Below are 21,759 nucleotides of genomic sequence, written 5' to 3'. Positions count from 1 at the left end.
TTTATCAGTCCAAGTCCCTGTTAAATGTACAATTATAATAATATTTACCTTTTTCTGTTACTATCCTTCAAATGAAATAATGTGTTACATATAAACTGAGGATTTTTAGCTTTTTAACAACTAATAAAAGTTTCTGATTAATTTGTAATTTGATATTTCATATGTATAAATACAGAAAAGATAACTTACATTTCTTGATGTAAGAAACTCCATTCCTTTAGCAACTTGATATGAAATAATAAGAAGGTCTTCAAAGGTAAGAACATTCAAGTCATCTTCTTCGTACCTTTCAAGGTTTAACATTTTCTGTTGATCTGAAACAAAACGATATGCCATGATAAAGTATTTGAACAGCTGTTAGTAAAAACAATTTTCAACAAATTCTTTTTTTTTTTTCAATAATCATTTTTTATTATTTTTCACAACCATATTACAAATTCACACATTATATACAATATATACAAGATGCTTCCATTGGTTAATTTCACATATATATCAACCTCATGTATTGATCAAAGGTACAGCACTAACAATCAAAAGGAAAATAATAAAAAAAAAAAAAAAAAAAATTATTCAACATTAACAAATCCAAGCCAACAATCTGTCTTTTCTGTACATTTTCTATCTAATCTAAGGTTGATTTAGACTATATTCTGGTTCCCGAGAAAAAGTGGATAGTAACCTCTTAAGCCAAAATAATATTAAAAATTTGCTCCCAGATTTTTATGTTGTTGATATTTTTCTTGTGATCACTAATTAACAGTTTATGCGCTAAGATGTGTTTTATTGCCAACAATCTGAAATTTTCCCACGATGTCTGGGCTGGGTTCAACCAATTTGTGGCTATATATAATTTCATTAATAGGCAAATATTCATAATTACAATCGTTTTTGATTTATTTAGATTCTCCGGGGAATATGAAGAATCATAAACTCCCAAGAGAGTGTTGAATTTTGGTAACCCATTTTTTGTAACTGCAATTTTAATGAATTCCACAATTTATAAATGCACTTACAACTCCAGAACATGTGAAGCAAATCTGCTGTCTGATCAAAGCAATGTGGGCATATGGGTGAATTCTTCGCATCAAATTTGTGCAAAGTGAGACGAGTATAGTATGCATTGTTAAATATCATCAGCTGCGTAAATACCAATTTCTGAAGGGATACGGACTTTAATGTTAATTTAAATGCCTCCAATATCTTATTGTCAATTTTCAACGAATTCTAAATACAGTTTTTTTTAAAGAATTTGGAATATGATAGCACCTAAGGATTTTTTGGCCTTCCTCACAGCTGATAATCAGCTGACCACAACAGCTTCTCCTTATTCACCTGGTCTACTGAACCTGATTACCTCCTTCTGATTTTCTCTGCCTCTGTTTAGGAAAGGTGAGAAGTGTGAGGCTTCTTGGGACAGTAGCATATATGCTGCCAAGGAGGATGTTTAGTGCTATAACCTGATTTTCTTCCTTTCCCCTGCTCAAGCGCACACAGTTTCAAAAGGATGTGCAAACTGAACATACCATATCATCCCACCTCCTTGGTGATTCAGACAATACCTGGCCTTCCTCAATGGCAATGGCTCTGCTCACCCTCCCTTGCTAGTGCCTCAGATATAAAGGCTGCTAATAAAACATGGACTACATGTGCCATACCAGGGCTTTATCCCTCTGTACAACAGTGCTGGTCTGCCTAAGGATTTTTTTTTTTATTCACCCCACCAGTTTTTATAAGTAATGGATATAATGCATAATAGTTAGCCGAAACATTTTCTCCTATGAAAGCTAACATTGCTTGGACATCTTATGCAACCTTATATTGTTTCTATAGTCTAGTGATGGTGAACAAATGTGCATGCTACAGCCTGCAGGTCTCTCTGTAACATAACTGTTTGCAGGAAAAAGATTTGTGATTAAGCTATTAACAACTTTTGCAGTATTGGTTCCAAAGAGTAGAACACAATCCTCAGAATGTCTCACAAAAAGGCAAATTAAAACAGGAGCAGTACTGTGAGAGAAGTGCAAACGTTTGTCTCTTCTGTGGTAGGGACAAAGACTAAGTGTGACATTTGACCTAAATACATGTCACAGATCTGACGTGTAAGGGGCATTTCCTTGGTCATCATCAACATTCAACATCATAAGTGGTTCAAGGTGATGATTTACAATTATGTACAAGAAATCAAAGCCATTTACTAAAGATTCCAAAGCAAGAATAATTGTCCGAGATTCAGCTGAACACAGACAATCCGAAATTGTCAGACACTATGTCTGTGATAAAATAGAAATATTATTCATCAAGTGTGAGATCAGCAAGCAACATTTCTGCTACCAAATCTATAATCCAAACAATCAGTAACTTTCACCTTCTTCATCTATTACTGCTAATAAAAGTGGTATTCATTTATCTTGTGACAATGCATACTACAAAAGGTATGGCAGACTTATGGAAAATTCAGTCACTGTTGAAATGACACCCAACCCCATGTTTAAAAATGGGAAAAAGGGTTGTGGATGGATGGAAGGATGGATATAGTGATTGTACATAAGCCCAATAGCTACAAGGAAATGACAGTTTTATTTTGGGATATATTATGTATTTTCACATGACTCACTAGGCTTAGAGTGCTGTTAATATTATTATATTTTTGCATATATAATGTATACTGTACATTCACTGAAAGTATATATTCTTTCTTCTAATTAAATAATTATATAGTATACCCATACCTCTCAACTGTCCAGATTGTAGCCTCATATTTTTAGTCTATTCCTCATAAAATGTGTGGTTTTCTGACAAACCACTGGGATGATATGGGGATCAAAGTCACTAAATAATGACATACATTTGGGTTGCAAATTTCATATCCTTCAGAAAATGTATATTAATACAAACCCTGTTACTCTAGCAACTTTCTAAGTTCCTGTTCCTATTTTTGGGCATTTGTCCCCCCATTTTGTTAGGTTTTGTCCAGAGTTCTTGCACTAAAAGGTTGAAGGGTATGAGTATCCCTTTAAAAAATTAAAAGCAATATGTTTATGTTAGTTATGTGACTAGCTAGGGCCTTGGCACCTGTAAGTAAAACTTTATGTCTGCACAGTTCTCATGCCCCTGTTAGTGTGTTAAATGATAATGTACAGTTTCTTAGAACTTAAAGGACATCAATGGGATTCTATTATTAAATGTTCAACTTCAATGTCCCTTTTCTCCCTATTTACAGTCCCTGCTATGAATAAACAACAATACAGCATTTAAAATATTTTAAATTGACTGTTTCTCTCCACTAGAGAAGTACCTTACCATACTCTAGTAGTTTCCCTGTCAAAAAAACTTTATCCCACCCTGGAAAAGCTTGCTGCAGTCTCCAATTCATTGATGCCATCAAGGCCAATAAATACAGGTAGTTTTCTGGCCAATTCCCTCCCCAAACTGACATCACCCTGACCATCTCAAAAACCCATGCTGTGATGTCACAGCTCCCGGGTCCTTCCCCTACCTATACAGAAGGTAAAGGCTAGAACAAGGAAACAGTACATGAGTCAACTACCCTGCTGTGAGCTGTCAATCACAGCAGGTAACAGCTCAAATTACCCTTAGCACTTTGACAGCTAGGAAGGCAGGTGTAAAGGGGGATGGGAGATGAGTCGAAGTAGTACAATTCAGGCTTCTCAAAAGACTGCAATTTAGCCATTCTAAAAAGAAGCAGCAGTAAAAAGCATTTTGAAAGTCTGTTCTGTGGCATTTGCACTGTTTGTCTTTTAAGTAGTCGTTGATTGACATGAAATGTTACTTAAAACTAACTGACTGAAAGACAGCAGTATATGCATGTAAAAATCAATGCAGTGACAGTAGCTTTAGGAAGAAAGAGGCCTGTATGATGCATTTTTTACAGACAAGCACTGCATTGTGGGATACCTAGAGGCACACTGAAAAATCAGGATTATTTCAAGATGCTAGAACCCATGTGGTCAGACTCAGAAATTACTTATAAAAATATTTAAAAACTGTAAATAGTCCCAGAATGATGTTAAAATGTAGGAAAAACCAAACAATGAAATAAACATGTTTTTTTTAGTCTGGGGGTACAGTTTTCCTTTAAATCTGGAAGCCAGAACAGATAGCATTAAATTATAGCTGTTCTAGATAAATATAATTTAATGATAGCATAATTCTCCTGGGTCATTAATCCTCTTTTATCACTGCATAGTATATTTTTCCTTGATCTTGCTTTTGTCCTGTGCCAAGAGACTTTTTGTCAGATCTATCATCATGATTCAGGAATTAGTGATTTTAATTTACTTTTGTTGTACATTGAAGTGACATTACAATGTTACTGACATGATTTTGAAAGTCATTTGATTTCTTTTGTTTAGGTCTGATGTGCATTTAATACCTTAAGGATATTTGTTTCTTGCTCATGTTATATATTCATTGGTATTCCTGAAATGGAAATTAAACTTTGACTGTGTTAGCAACATGAAGCAAAATTACTAAATTATTTATTTATTGACATATTTCTTTTATTTCAGTAATATGTTTTATGCACCTATCTTGTGTTTCCTCAAGAAACAATCTCTTGGAATTCAACTTACAAGCATTGGAGTGACAACAATGATTTCTAAAAGACTGTGGCACACTGTTTCAGAGAGATTGTCCCTTCCCTAATGATGTATGACCATAGAGATAGTATGTATAAATTGAGGGTAGTTGGACTCTTGAATCACCCCTAGTTCCAACATCTCCTGTACCTCTTCCCTCAGGGTCTGTCTGACTCTCTTAGGCACCCTATAAGGGGCCTGGCTAATAGGCCTTTGGGGTCCTGTATCCGCCTGGTGTTGCACTAGATGGGTGCAGCCTGGTTTCCCAGTGAACATGCCCTCAAATTCCTGCAACATACTCAAACCTGGGTAGGAGATAGCTGCTGGGACATTGCTACCCCTTCCACTGAGGTGTCAGCCTGAGCCTCACTGAGGAGATCAGTCCCCAGATCTCCCTCAGACTCCTCCTGCAACCCACTGCAAATGCTCAGCACAAGGGCCTCCCTATCATGGTAAGGTTTCATCATGTTAACATGGTACAATTTGTGCCCCTGCTATCTGCCTAGCAGTTCCACCATGTAGATAACATCACTAACCTTTCTTACTACCTTGTAGGGGACCCTCCCAAGTTGCTTGCAGCTTGTTGTGTCTGACAAGAATGACAACTATTACCTGCTGCCCCACAGCATACTCTCTAGTTTGAGCATTCCTGTCATACCACACCTTTTTTTGTTGTTGGGCTTCTGCCAAGTTCTCCTGGGCCAAGCCCATGAGTTCCCTGAGCCTTGTCCTGAGGTTTAGAAAGTATGCCACAACAGACTCCTTGTGAGACTCATACTCACCTTCCCACTCATCTCGAATTAAATCTAGAGGTCCCCTCACCCAGTGTCCATACAGCAACTCAAAGGGTGAAAAACCTGTGGATTTCTGGGGAGCCTCTCTGTAAGCAAACAACAGATGGGGCAAATGTTTGTCCCGCTCCCTCTTAAACTGATCTGCAAATGCCCATAGCATGGACTTGATTGTAGAGTTTAATCTCTCAACAAGAACATTAGTCTGGGGATGGTAGGGAGCAGTCTTCATGTGCTTCACCCCACAGGACTTCCACAGACAAGCCAGCAAGTCTGACATAAAAGCAGCACTTCTGTCAGTCAGTATTTCTTTTGGGAAACCTACCCTGCTGAAAATCTCTAAAAAGCATCGGCCACCTTATCTGCCTCAATGGAGGACAAAGCCACTGCCTCAGGGTATCGTGCAGCATACTTCACTACCACTAGGATATACCTTTTCTCTGTGGAACTTGGGGTATTTAGAGGACCCACAATATCCATAGCTACCCTCTGAAATGGCTCTTCAATCACAGGCAAAGGCATCAAAGGAGTTCTCACTTTGTTTCCTGCCTTGCCTACCTTTTGGCACTGCTCACAGGTCCTGCAGTAGCCTGTTACATCTCTGGAAATTCCAGGCCAATAGAAGTTCTGCATAATACGCCTCTTTGTATGTTTTATGCCCCTATGACCTGCAAAGAGAATACCATGGGCTATGGCTAGAAGCACCAGATGATAGGTTCTAGGCACTATCAACTGCTGTACTCTCTCACCTTCTAGCCCTCTCTCAGGGGTCCACTCTCTGTACAGTAACCCTTTGTCCCAGTATACAGATTCCCCTTTTCCTTGAGAATCAGGTGCCTCCCTAGCCACCTGCCTCAGGCCTTGCAATGTAGGGTCTGAGAACTGAGCCTGTCTCAACTCTCTCCTTGTAACCCTTCCCAACTCCCCTTCCACAGGAAGTCTGGCATCCACTGACAGTGGTGCCTCACTGTCAGCCTGGGTACTACTACTCACCTCTACATTTTCAGTCACTCTGTCCAAGGGACCATCAGTACCCCCAAGCAGCTGTGGCTCACCTTCAGTCTCACTGCTACAGTGTAGCTCACTCCCTGAAGTAACCACCTCACCAGTCCTGGCTGCAAGTATCCAGTCTGTCAGGGTCTCCCTCAGGCTACCAGACCCACATGCTTGTCTCCTAGCCTGACCACATATAACTGCATAAGCACATGGTACTGCCTCATCCAAATCCTTCCCTCTCAGGACATCTGCAGGTTGGTAGTTTAGTACCCCTGCTGTCTCAAGACAACCTACTATTTTCATTTTGTCTGTCCCACTTACTGGCTCCCTCATCTTTGGCTCCCCACCTTGCCTTTGTGGACATCTGTATGCCACATGGCCCCACTGGTTGCATTCAAAACATTTAACCCTAGCTCCTGGATGTGTACCTGGACTAGTGGCTTCCCCTGTTACTGGCAGATTCTATTGTGGCAGTCTGTGCTGCCCACCATGGGTTCCTTTATACCCATGAGCAGTACTGGTGGTCCTCTTCCTATGCAGGGCTGCCCTGCTTGCCAGACGTAGGTCTCCCTCCTTCCCCAACTCATCTGAAGTAGCACATTGTCTATCAGCTAACCAGATCCTCATGTACTCAGGCAAAGTGCTAAGGACTTGTTCCCTCACCAAAAGGTCTGCCAGCCCTTCAGAAGTGGTGACCTGACATCCAGTCACCCACCTATGGAAATAAGTGCTCAATTCAGCAACATATTCACACACACTTTCATCTGCCTTGCATCTATGCTCATGAAACCTTTTCCTATACGTTTCAGGTGTTAGCTTAAACAGTTCTAAAAGACATTTCTTAACAGCAGTATAATCAAAGCATGCAATGTCAGACATTTTAGCTAATGCAGTTACAGCTTTACCATGGAGTAAGGGGGTCAGGAACCATACCCAGAGCGCTTGGTCAACTTCATACTGTTTACATACCATCTCAAACATATGAATGAAACTATTAAAATCATCCCCCTCTGTAAACTGCGGAAGAAATTTACTGACCTTTTGTGCTTCTGCGGCCCAGTTACTCCCTTCCCCATTACCTCCATGACTCTGACAAAGAGTCAGCATTTCCTTCCCATGCTGCCTCTGCCTTTCCTGTTCCTCAGCTTGCAGACATAACAGTTTCTCATTTTCCTCAGCCTGCAAATGTCACAGTCTCTCATTTGCTTCTAATTCCACATGCATGGCCTCCAACTCAAGTCTCTTTAGCTCCAGCTGGATTTTTAAGTCCACAGCAGAAAGGTTGAGTTGTCCATTCTCTGAGGGAATTAAATCTCCATTGCCGGTCTGATTGTCCTCCTGGTTGCTGTTTTCTGATGCAGCTGTAACCAAATCAGGTCTGCCTTAGGTTTCCATGCACCAGTCCCCTAGCCAGGTACATCTCCACCAGCTGGCTCCTTGTCAGCTTTCCATACTCCTTTGCTGACATGCTGCCTGCTCACCCTGACTAACTAAGTTAACAAAAGAAATAAAACAATTATGATCTGAACTGTGAGTATTCACTGCGTAGCTGATTTAAAGTACAAAACATTTTCAAAGCTCACTGTACATAAGCTACAGGATTCACTCAACCCACACCACTACAAGCCAATTAGTATTTGCCAACTAATTAATATGTGATGTTGATATCCCACCACTGCCACCAATTAATATGTGATGCCCTAGCCCAGCAATCAAGGAGCCTCAATCCTCACCACTAACACCAGAGAGGGTGTCTCATATATGAGGAAAGGATAACAAATACACACAGTAAAATGGAATTTCCCTTAAGAGCACACAGAGATCACAGTCAGTCTGGGGCTGGTAGCTCCCTTGCTCCCCAGGTCCCCAATAAGACTCCCACTGGCACAGCTATAGGGTCCAGATCTCAGCCTAGCTGGTCAAGCTAAAATCTCCAGCATCCTCTCTGTCCAGCCAGTGCTTTGTGTACCTACCCAAGTAGCTGACACACACATACTTTGAGACAAGATTTTATACAACCGCACAGACACTTCCGGGGAAGGCTGGCACAGGTTCTCCAGCTGTGCCCCTTTTACCCAGACTATATGGTAGTACCACTTGCCACCACCCAGCTAATATTTATCAGCTACACAAAGGCCCTTAACAGGGTGTCCAATGATTACTGTGCAATATTATTATCCACTTGGTAGATGTGACTAAACAGTCAAAGCTTATTAGAGTGGCCTTGTACAATAACCTCTATAAATATGCAATGTACTTTAGAGCTTAACTTATCTCTACACAAACCAGCCACAGTTAAAATGATTTAAAATATTTAATAATAAATAATTAAAACCACAAGACAATACTTTCTACTACACAGTGCTAGTCAAAAGAGTTCAGAGATCACACAAAAATACTTAAAATAAATCAGTAGTACAGTTCTGACATCATAAAAAAACACTTATTCTAAACTTTATAATTCCTGGATACTTCTAAGAGAAAACACACTTCTAACATACTACTTACATAAAGAGAGCATAAGGCAGTGCTGAGCTGGATATCAGGACAAAAATGCTTAATAATCTCTGGTTATCACTGTTTAAATTGAAAATGCACTTCTGCTAAAACATTACATCATCTTTTACACTTTCCTGATGTTCCCAGGCTGACACATTAACTACATTTTCATTCTTAACATCTCCCTTTTGAAATCTTGCAGCTGGTCAGGAACAGAGCAATAAAAATACATTTGCACATTTAAGTCTAGCAATTTAATTCTTGGTTAAAACAATAGAAAGAATTTCTTCATCTAGGCTTTTAGGCACCACTGTCCCTTCAAAGGCTCACCACAGGCTTTTACTGGGTCAGTAGAGAGCACCGTTGCTACATTTTTGTAACACCATTTTTTTCATTTAAGACAACAAGCCTGTGATTCCTATTCATATTTACAAATGATAGAATTATGTATAAAATTCTATGTGGCTAGGCTGGCAGCATTCACCCTTCTCTACCAGTCTTCACAGTACCTATAACTTCTGATTCTATTTCTAAGTGTCTACTAACTTGCCTCTGAACAGTCTGTGTGTCCATATTCTCAAACTCCATCTCTTCACATTCCATGCCTAAATGACCTGTTTTTTTTTACATTTATAACATTTTAACTCACACATCTTCTTACAATGCCCCTTGTTTACAGATATATAACATTTTCTCTTTTCACAATTGTTAATCAGATTATCAGATTTACCACAAAAAAAACCAACAAAAACAGGTTTTTGGTTAACTTAAATATCTCACCATACCTTTGTCCTCCTCCACATTTATAATAGCTGGAATGTGCATATTTTTTCATTGTCTACATTCAATATCATAAGTCCCATGCCCCAGTCCATAAACCTTGTTTATCATATACTTTTGAAATTTCTAATACATCTTTGTACATTTTCAATAAAAGTCCCTTTAAAGTCTCTTTCTCTACTTCATTTCTAATATCTTTACCAGTTTCTGGATCACTCACATCTGCCAAGTCCATAAGTAAATCATGCCACAACCCTCCCAATAGGAGGGTTGCACCAACACATGCCTGTGCTGAATCCTCTTCCCTGAAGAGGTTCTGCTGGAAGAAGTCCTCAGAATCCATCTCTGGTGAAGCCTTCTTTTCTTGTTTCACCACATGAAACTCCTGCAAAGGCTATGCTGCCTTCTCATCATCACCATTTATTAAACCCCCTTTCAACTTATTTGCAATTATTTACAAGTATGTACAAGTGAATCACACATTTTCAAAAACAAAACATTTTAGGACTTTCAATTTCTCCCACTCTTTCTTCCAAAACCAAAATCTTATTTTCTTCAGAATTTCTAACAATACCCATTTCCCATTATATTTTATCTCATTCATTCTTTCATACCATATGATTCATATTATGCAACAGTTTTTCATGTAATCTATCTATATCCTTTTGTTTCATATATTCATAATATCCATATTCTATCGCATTCATTTTTTATACGTTTAACATTTTTCAGTCCTTTTTAACAGTCTTTGTCACATATTTCTTTCCATAATTGATTTACTCTTTCACATTTTAGAAAAACATGTTATGTGGTTTCTAGTTCCCCACAATGTATAGAAATGATATCCTTTATTAATGTACATAGCATGTGTGCCTTTACCGGTAATTTATTCATAGACAACCTCCTTAGAAATCTGTACATTATACATATTTCTTGTATATTTTCATTCTTGCTCTTACCACTTTCATTTTTTGTCTTCTAATTGCTTCCAAGGGTAAATATAATAACATTTTCTCATTATATTTTCATACCATATTTTCATATTCTTATGTTGCATAAATCAATCTTCCATAATAACATTTTCTCTTGATATACTTTCATTTCCATAAAAGTGATTCCTTTACTTCTTTTGAAACATTGAAGCTTTTCCCATAATGCTTTATATTTTTCTTTTATAATTTTTATTAACAAATTTCCTTTTTCTTGTATCCCTGTTAATACTTATAAATTTAGTGAAGCTATATACACAATTGGGTTTACTAAACCCAAACCTCCTTTTTTTGATAACATTTTTTTTGCTTTTAATAGGGTTAAATCTAGATCCCCATATGAGTGTGAATAACACATTCAATAATTATTTTTCACATTCTGGTGGTATCATAAACAAAATTGCCATATATGCCATCTTATTTAATATCACAGAATTAATTAAACATGCTTTTTATTATATGTAAGTTTAAAAGTTCTCCAGAATATACATGTACTTCTTATTTTAAGTATCATATCCTTCCATTGTGTCACTCTCTGATGTTCACTACCAAACTTTATTCCCAGAATTTCTATTTCATTTTATTAAGTTGAATACCTCTTATTCTTCCAGAGAACCCCAGTCCTTTACTTTTTTCTTCATTAATACTTAGACCTAAAAGTGTTTGTTGTTTGTCAAATGTTTTATAGCTATACTCATCCATTCTTTATTTTTAACAACTAATACTAAGTTTTCCATATAAGACGATATTACTGGAATCTGAATTCCCTCTGTTGAACAATATTCAGCTTCCTCCAATGCCAAATTTATCTTAGAAACTTCAAACCAAGAAATAAAGACTCACAAATAGTAAACGCTCCGCACACCCCTCACAATCCGAGTAATGAAAAGCAGCAAAAATCAGGTATCAGGGTGAAACACAGCTGGTATCGTTAAAACACATCCAAGGGCAGCAGTTCAATCCAGTATGTTTTTTATTAAAACAATCAGATAAATCCAGTAAGCGCTTTCACCCAACAGGGCTTCATCAGACCATAATGCATCACTAATATCAACTCCTTATATACTAAAAAAGGCGCCAAAATCTGAATTCAAACATTTTCTTAAAGTGACAACCCCATAGTCATGTCATACATCTTATTCTAAATACATTAATACCATCATCATCTGTTCAAAACGTGCATAACTACATAACTACACATATATTTCATATAAAAAATACATTGTCATCTAAATTATAATATATAGATATAATTAAACATATATACTCAAACCAATATATACTTTCATTTCATAAAAACACAAATTTCATGTGTCTACTATATATAAATATAAAACATGGTGATGTTCACCACCTGATGAACAGTTGATGTTATCTAAGCCTTCTAGATTTTGACATGACTATGGGGTTGTCACTTTAAGAAAATGCTTGAATTCAGATTTTGGCGCCTTTTTTAGTATATAAGGAGTTGATATTAGTGATGCATTATGGTGTGATGAAGCCCTGTTGGGTGAAAGCACTTACTGGATTTATCTGATTGTTTTAATAAAAGACTTATACTGGACTGAACTGCTGCCCTTGGATGTGTTTTAACTATGCCAGCTGTGTTTCACCCTGATACCTGATGTTTTGTGCTTTCCTTATCTCAGAAACTACTTCATTCATAATTAATGCAAATAGTATACTGCTTGCTGGGCATCCTTGCTTAATCCCACTTTTTATTTCTATTGTCTTACTTAACTGTTTACCACTAATCCCACTTTATTTTTGGTATATGCAAATTTCAACATATTCATTATTTTGTTAGATATATTATATTTTGTGAAAATGTTGCATAATGCTTCATGCTGGATCTTGTCAAATGCTTACTTAATTCTGTTTCCCTATTTATTACATCATCTACCAATTATCTTATTAACATTAACAGTTCTTGACTTCCTTTTTCTTTTATTCCAAAGATTGTTTCAGTCAGTAATTTTTTAGCCTTACTTATTATTCTTGTTTTATTCTTTTTTCTACTATTTTCATAAAGATTATATAATCCACATTATTCAACACTATTGTTCTCCAATTTTTATGTTTGTTCTTTCTCCCTTTTTCCATATACATTTCACTGCACCCATATATATTTTCTCATCATTTGCACCCCTTTCAAACCATTCATTCAATACCTCTAAAAATCCTCCTTTTGCCACTCTTGCATGTCCTTATTCAAGTCCATCTAAACCTGTTGCTGCTTCTACATGTACTGTTTTCAATACATTTTTAAGTTTTGGCATTGTAATTTTCTCTTCCATTCTCTTATTATCTTCAGTGAGTTTAAGTTCCATCTATTTTTTTCTTACGCTGTCACATATAGAAAAAGTTTTTTTAAAATATGTCTTTTAACTGTCTGTGTAATATCCTTTTGTGTATTCACTATACATCCATTCTCATTCCTTAACTCTCTTATCATTCTTATTCTTTCTTTAACCACTTAAATATGGTGCTACTTCTTCCTTTCTTCCTCGTAAAAAATATCTTTGTTTAAATAACATTTTTTTTTAATTTTCTCTTGGTTCATTTCATATAACATTTGTTTCTTTTTTTTAGAAAGTCTTCATTATTGCCTACTATTCATTTAAAGACTCGGTTACTAACTTCTTTATATTTGCCACTATCTTGTGTTCCTTTTGTCCTTTGCCATTCTTATACCTATTTTTTTTATATTTTTCTTTTAAATGAATCCACCAACTTGTCCATTCTTTATAAAATCCTCTCATGTTTATATGATCAGCCATAACTGATATATTATTTTCCTTTATATACTGATTTAGCTCTAAACTCAGTAATTCTTTTTATCCATCTGTCTAGTCTTATATAACCTATTCTTTCTTGAATTTCTATCCAGATTTCTACATGATCTGAGAAACCTGTAATTTGAACTCCTTGATGTAATATATTTAAGTTCTCTGATACTATAAAGTAATCAATTTCATTTATCAGATTGCTCCTTCTGTATGTCCAATATTTGTTTTTTCCATAAAATCATTTTACTGCTTTTGATCATATCTGAAATAACTTTTATATGTCTCAAATCTGAAGTAAAGTCTACCCCTTCAATTACTTGTATATTTGCACTCACATAATCAAGTATTTTCTTAAACATAATCTCTCTTTGTTTTTTGTATAGTGTATGCATAGAGTACAATTATCCTGTATATCTGGTTCTTCCATCCTATATCGAGTGTTACTACTCTTCCTAATACTACAAGTGTATAATCCAAAATCTCTACACAATCTTTACATAAAATTGCTATGCTTAACCATTTTTCATCTCCTTGATTCCATATAACCTTGCCTTCCCATAACCCAGTAACTTGAATTCTTTCATCCTATGTTCTTATTCTTATATCCATTAATAATATAATGTCCATATCTAACCTTTTACACCATTCCAATATTCCTAGCCTCTGCTGAATATTTTTATACTATTTGCATTAATGGCTAGGATTCTCACTTTGTGAAATATTGTCTATTACTTTTACCCTTTTCCTTTTTTTATTTCATCTTATACCTGTATTTTTAAATTTCCATTTTCTATCTTTCTCTCTTTTTTCAATAGAACTTCTTTTACTATCACTTGAATTACTTACTTCTTCCTCTATCACCCTTCTTAACTTTCTGTTTCCTTTATATTTTCATTTACTTCCATTCCTATATCATTTTTTAGCTTCATGACCAACTTTACCACAAATGAAACATTTCCTTTTATCATAATTGTTAATTAAATGGTCATATTTACCTCACAAAAAACATGTTTTGGTTGCCCCAGTATCTAACTGATCCCTTATTTCCTCCACATTAATTACACTCAGCAAATGCATTATTTTGTCATTTTGCATTTTCAATATAACACCACATTCCCAAGCTCCAGTCCATAAACCTCTGTTGTCATAGATTTTTGTAATGTCCAATACATCTCTACACAGTTCTCAAATAGTCTTTTAAATCGTTTCTTTCAACCTCAGTTTGAAATTGTATAAATATTCTTTGTTTAGCTCTTCTGTTAAATGCCTTCACCACATACAGGTTCCAAGAATTTTCATTCCTTCTTTTCTCAAACTGCTCTAAATATTTCTCCATATACTGCACCTTCTCAAAGAAAATGTCACAAAAAGTATCTTTATTAACGTAAATAAATGCTCTTACCTCTCTGGGTTTGATACCCAGTAGTGAAATGATGTTGTCCCATACTTCATACCTGTCCAGTTCCTTTTCCCTCTTGCTACTTATTCTTACCCGATAAGTTCTTTTTACTTCTTCCTTTCTCTCTCCTCGTCTTTCACCTTCTCTCACCATTTCTGCATAGGATTTCTTCTCTACCTTACTTAATTCCTAAACTACTTCTTCATGGAGTCCATTCATTATTTCTCCCAATGATGCTGTCTTCTCACTCTCTGGCTCACTCTGCTCAATCAATTCTTTTAGATAAACATCCCACAACCCCCCTGAGTGTGTTGTAACAACATACTCCAGTGTTGCAGAATTGGATACAAACAAATTTTGCTGAAAAAGCTCTTCTGAATCTGCGATATCTACCTCAACTCCCTCATTTTGCCTTTTACTCGATATTGCATCACTCTCTTTATTCTCCTCTCCATTCATATCACACTGCTTCACTTTCAGTTCATCCCCCACCACATTGCACACCTCAGCTGTTCAATTAACAGCTTCTTTTTCTTCAAATACACAAAAAAAACACTTTTTTCACCTCCATTTTCAGACTTCCTGCTTCTTTGAACCACCTCAGTGCCCAGACCTGAAGACAGGAAGTGTAACAAAGACTTGTGTCCCTGCACAATCTGAAAACAGTAGGGGAAGTTCCCCAATGCCCTGGCCAAATTTCTCCTAGTAGTATCAATACCACCTTGGATCTCCCTTGAAAAGAGGCTAGCAGTCTAGTGGGACTAACCCTGTCAACAAAAGATAGATAGATAGGTTGACAGACAGATAGACAGACAAATTATTACACTTACTATTTCTTCATCTATGAAAACAAATAATTATTTCATGTTTATTTCTCTGGATGTGGGTTAATGCCTGATTAACTACTTATTAGTACTGTCACACCACTTTTCTTGTTACTGCTATTATACATTCACAAATTCACGGTTTCATAGGTGTATACTGGACAATCATTCTAGAAGAGCATTAAAAGCATAGACACTGCGAATTACCCATTTCTCCTTTCACTAAGGGAATGTGAGGCCATACCTATGGTGAATTTATGCTTTCCCAACAACTTGTCTTAGTTAGATTTAAACAGAGTGAGGGAGCTACTTCATTTAATATGGATCAGAAGTTTTTTGCAAAGATAGGGTATCCTTTGGGAGATGTAGCTACCCTGTCAACAAGTCTACTTGTATTGTGATATGGATATTTCTGATGTCTCCGATTGGTCAAACAGGACAGGGTCATTTGCAACCTTGAAGCAAAGCAAAGATCACCACATAGGAATCTATACAACAGAGCTTTAGGACATACTGTATAGCTTAAGCAGCTCATACCTCAGATTTATGATGAGTAAGCATTGTGTTTTTTCTTGTTAAGCCACATGCTTGCACAGGTGTATGCCAAAAGATGCATTATATTCTTATAAAGGCCTAATAAGGAAGAAACTTCCTTCAACCCGGAGGATGTAATTTTATTAATTGGTTGAGATGGGTACAAGGATTTCCTACATGGTGGTTCAAAAAATGCTCATTATCCACAAATGTGCCTAGGTCACTAAAAAGCATTCTGGTTGTCATTTATGTGGTAGGTTAAGGGATGTTCTCACTTTTCAAAGAATACAGTGCTACATATTTTGTGGTAAGCTTTGGCCCATGGTCCTGACACCATGAATTTTCACAAGTAAGATCCAATTTTAGGATGTGGGTAGCATTTAGTGTTTATGATATACCTTCTATTCATCAGCAGACTTGGACAGCCAGACCCCATTGATGTCAGCTTTGGTGTCATTGAAGAATATGCCAAATACCAGTGGCTACCAAATGGAGCCCTGGGAGACACCACTAGTGGCAAGTCATTTTTGTGGAAAGTGTACTATCAACCTTAATTGAGTGGGTTTTATCTGTTTGTCAGTTTGCTGCCCAGTGAGTTATGTAGGGATTTATATTTAGCTGAAACAGGCAGAGTGTGGGAAAGTGTCAGAAGCCTTTGTTACAGCTAGGTAAGCTGTGTGCAATGATTTGCCTTCATCCAATGTTTCTGTGAGTCTTCCAAAAAATCAGTCTTGTTAACTAGATAGAATTCACCCTTCACAAAGTCATATTGGTTTGGGTGAAAAACTGTAACCTGTTAGTATCATTATTTATGAATTACATAGATGAAACATTCCAGTACTTTATAAATAATTCTGGTAAGGCTAGCTGGTCTATAGTTCCTGGGGTTAGTGGTTGCACCACCCAAGTTCAGGAGGACAAGAACAGCTGTTCTTCAAGCTTCAGGTACATAACCAGCAGACAGGCTGAGATTAAATAGGTTTACAAGGAAGTCTATAAGGTAGTGTCCCATATGACAAGAAAAGAGACAATTTTGTTGCCTGGATCAACAAAGCTGGTGTTTTTGGATTTGGAAAGATCTTTTTATTTGAGATAATCATAGCAGAATTCTGACCAGATGTTACAGGAAGGAGAAGACATGGTGGGGACAAAGGTTAGAATCGTGAAATAAATTTGTCCCAGAGCATGTTTGCAATATCCTAAAGGTGAGATAGAGGTATTTGATATTGACTCATTGTAATGCGGGGTATTATTTTCTGAAGTTTCTGACATCCTAAAGGTCAGATAGAGGTATTTGATATTGACTCAGTGTAATGATGGGTATTATTTCTGAAGTTTCTGACATCCTAATGGTCAGATAGAGGTATTTGTTACTGACTCAGCGTAATGCTGGGTAATATTTCTGAAGTTTCTGACACAGGTAAAGAAGATCTCATAGTTAGTTATCTTTGGGTGTTTTTGCAATATTTAATACATATTTATCTCTGCAGGTCCTGACGTTTTGCTTTAGCTCTGTGTTTATTTTCTTGAGGTCACTTCTAGATAAAGGAGATATGAGTTTCTATTTAGAGCTATTTTTTTCTTTTGTTGTACAGTTTGTTGTAGTTGGTTTTGTTTCTAAACTTTACGTTGTATTTGTGATGAATGTGGGACAGATGCTTCACTGCAGGAATTTAGGTGAGAACATATAAATCTGTGTTATAGGTGGCCATTTTAGCTCTTGAGTCTTCACATAGTGGGGAACTTTTAAATCTCATTAGATTGTAAGCTAGTATAAGGAAGTTAACCTTGAAGGCATCTCTAAAGACAGTGAGATCTGATGTGATCTTATCCTGGAATCTTATTGAAAACACTATGTCACAGTGGTCAAATTTGACCAAGAAAGGGAAAACTGCACATGAAGTACATAATAGTGCCATACTCAAAGGATCATGTTTAGTAAGTCTGAGACCCTAGTAGTGGAGTATACTAATTAGTTGAGAGGCTTGGTATTGATGATGTCCAGGAACTGTTGTGCGTATTTTTATTTGTGGTATATGTTAGCCAGTTTATGGATGGATAATTGAAATTAACCAGAATGATTGTTTGCATTAGGAATTTAGATTCAGTGTTAGTATTAGAAATTCCAGTTGTTGAAGTAGGTTTCATGATCTGGAAACAGGCAGGCATGAAGGTGGGGGTTCCATAACTGCTCATGATACAGAAGGTGGACTTCCTTGTAGTTACCAAAATATGGTGAAGTTCTAGCTCACTATCTTGCTGGATTAGGTGCAAAGTTAGAAGAAAAAGATATAAAAAGAGAGAAATGTTCAAGGGTTTTGTTTAATACTTTTTCTTTAGAAGTGGAATCCATCTTTTTTCAAGATGGATCTTGAAAGTTTGGGCCTGTCTTGAGTTTTTTCCATTGTTGTCATTTAAGTGCAAACGTGGATAGTATATGGAAGATCAGAACTTGTACCTAATAAGGAAAGGAAAAGATTAGGGTCTGCAGATTCTTAGTAAGCAAAGCAGTATTACATGCTTAACTTTAATCGTCAGTGGCTATAGCCTGATAGATAACAAAATGTTTGCTCATAAGCTTTTACAGTATACAATAACTGCAGTTTCTTTGTTCAGGGAGATAAGACCTTGATTGCTTAGTCTCCCATCCATATGTACTTTTTTTACAATTAAGAAGATCATTCTACTCTGCTGAACTGTGTTGTATGAAGTTATTTTGTACCATAACATATGGTGCCATGAAGTCTCGAATTCTGAGTGGGTAGCAAGTTGCTGTAGCAGAAATCACCCTTTGGACCCATATTTGACAGGTTTTCTGTCAGATGCATTTCTGGTCATTTGTCCACCTTCATCAGAGTTTGAAATCTTTACACTTAAGTTCTTCTCCATGACTTTTTTTTTCTTTTCAGTAGTACAGTGATTACTGTATGAGAGCAGATCCTTGTATAAGAGTGGGTTTCATTATAGCATTGTATGAGAGTGGGTATCATCATATTATTGTATGAGAACAGATATCATTATATTGTTGTATGAGAGTGGGTTTATTATATTATTGTATGACAGCGGGTGTCATTATATTATAGTATGAGAGTGGGTTTCATTATATTATTGTATGAGAATGAGTTTCATTATATTATTGCATGAGAGTGGGTTTCATTATATTATATTATATTATTGTATGAGAGTGTGCATCGTTATATTGTTGTATGAGAGTGGGTTTCATTATATTATTGTATGAGAGTGAGTTTCATTATACTATTGTATGAGAGCAGGCATCATTATATTGTTGTATGATGGTGGGTTTCATTACATTATTGTATGAGGGTGGGTTTCATTATCTTACTGTATGAGAGCAGGTTTCAATATATTATTGCATGAGAGTGGGTTTCATTATATTATTGTATGAGTGAGTTTCATTATACTATTGTATGAGAGCAGGCATCATTATATTGTATGACAAAGGGTTTCATTATATTATTGTATGAGGGTGGGTTTCATTATCTTATTTATAAGAGTGGGTTTCAATATATTATTTCATGACAGCGGGTTTCATTATAGTATTGAATGAGACCAGGCATCATTATATTGTTGTAGGAGACTGGGTTTCGTTATATTATTCCATGAGAGTGGGTGTCATTGCATTGTTGTATGAGAGTGGGTTTTACTGTATGAGAGCAAGAAATTGTTCCATTACATCAGATTCACAATGGATGTGAAAGTAGGGATATTAAAAGAGTCGGAGGCTGGAACTGCAACTAAACATATATTACATAAGTATGAAAGAGATAGCGGTAAATTTTGGGTGAAATGGTCTGAGCTCACCAAACGTGGTAGTGCACTGCAGTTCACTGAGGGTGGAACATTTGATGAGGCTATTTTAGAAAATCTTCTAAAGAAACTTAAACAAAAAGGAAACAAAGTACCTGCCTCTTGCTGGTCATTTTTTTAATGACTGAAAAAAAGAATCTAAGAAAAAGAAGATGAAATCTGTAGTGCAAACTGAGTATTACTGACTGGCCAATTGAATGGAAATGTGCTGGCTGAAATAGATGAACTTGTAGCCATTACTGAAGCATACAAATTAGTAAAAGACAGAGCAGTTACATTTTTATACTGATTCACACTATGCTTATGGGGTTGTTCATGATTTGGGACACTTTGGAGAAAGAGGCCAGATGACAACAGCAGGAACTCTTATTTTATTACTTTGTTAATGAACTGTTGAATGTCCTTCTGTTACTAGGAAAATAGCTGTGGTCAACTATGCTACTCATAACGCTGATGATTCTTATATTTCAAAAGCAAATGCATTTGCTGACTTGACAGCCAAATAAGATGCGATGTCTTATCCTGTTCAGGCTTCATATATGCAACAACTACAAATGACTAACATACCTGTTTCTTTACAGGAAGTGTTTTCCTTTCAAAATCAAGCTGATGACTCAGAATAGGTAAGGTGGATAAGTGACAGCTGTAGTCGCTCCCTCGACTTTATGGCACCATCCAGATGGGAGGTTAGCAGCTCCATCTTCTTTTCTAGTACTGTTGGTTCTGGCTCAACATTTGCCCTCTCATTTGGGAAAAAAATGCATTAAGAAGACAAATTTTGACTGATTGGTATGCCCCTTACATTTCCAAAGTCATTCAGTATTTTGTAAATGCTTGTAAAATATGTGTTAAATATAATGTATCAAAGAGTGCACCTGTTCCCATGCAATCCATGACAAAGTTGTGGGGACCTTTTCTGTTGAGTACTGTGGGATTTTATCAAGCTCCCACAATACCAAAACATCAAATATTTTTCAGTAATTGAGGATGTTTTTTTTCAGGGTGGGTTGAAGTTTATCCTTTTGCCAGAAATAATGTGACCACAGTCACCCAGAAATGATTGCAAGAAATAATACCCAGATGTAGTGTACTTTGTTGTATTTAATGAGATACAGGAACCCATTTTATAAGCCGGGTCATTAAACAAGTGTGTAAAATTATGAAAATGAACATGCAATACTATTGCCCACAGAGATCCCAAACATCAGGGATTGTTGGTAGAATGAACCAAACTTTAAAAAAATAGAACTGAAAATTTTGTGAGGAGACTGGCCTTAAATGGCCAGAAACATTGCCTTGTTTTGTTTAGTATTCTCAGTGCAATTAACACTTCTAGAAAATATTCTCTTCTCCCAATGAAATTCTTATTCTCTGCACAGTAATTTGGAATTGCAAGATGTTGATGAGTCTATTTTTCTTTATTGCAAGTCTCTCATTTCTGTTCTGTAGTGTATTCATTCATAGGTCATCACAGCCCAACAGCAATCTGATCCTGTCATAATGTCATCATAGGAGAGTTTGTTAGATCTTTCTCCAAACGTCATGTCCTTCAACCAAGATAGAAAAAATCCTTTCTGTTCTCCTTACAACAGCTACTGCCATTTGATGTGAAGGATCAAATTCCTGTATTCATGTTTCACATGTTAAGAAGGCCCTCCCTAGCAATGAATGCCAATGAGATGCCGACAGTGTCATTCCACCCACTATCAGTGATGAACCAATTTCATCG

General features: G+C 36.4%; 1 protein-coding gene across 1 annotated transcript in view; it reads right to left on the bottom strand.

The window, feature by feature from the left end:
- Positions 1-21,759, bottom strand: part of LOC122803248 (receptor-type tyrosine-protein kinase FLT3-like) — a 495,076-nt gene that overhangs the window by 188,646 nt on the left and 284,671 nt on the right. Inside the window, exon 10 of the mRNA XM_044072843.1 lies at positions 190-314. Coding sequence (XP_043928778.1) covers positions 190-314 — 125 coding nt within the window. The remainder of the gene's footprint in view (positions 1-189; positions 315-21,759) is intronic.

Source organism: Protopterus annectens, chromosome 5.part1, assembly GCF_019279795.1.
Source record: "Protopterus annectens isolate FY-2018-M chromosome 5.part1, PAN1.0, whole genome shotgun sequence".
Taxonomy (NCBI): domain Eukaryota; kingdom Metazoa; phylum Chordata; order Ceratodontiformes; family Protopteridae; genus Protopterus; species Protopterus annectens.
The sequence above is the reverse complement of the archived record's forward strand: the minus strand, read 5'-3'. Positions and strand labels throughout refer to the sequence as shown.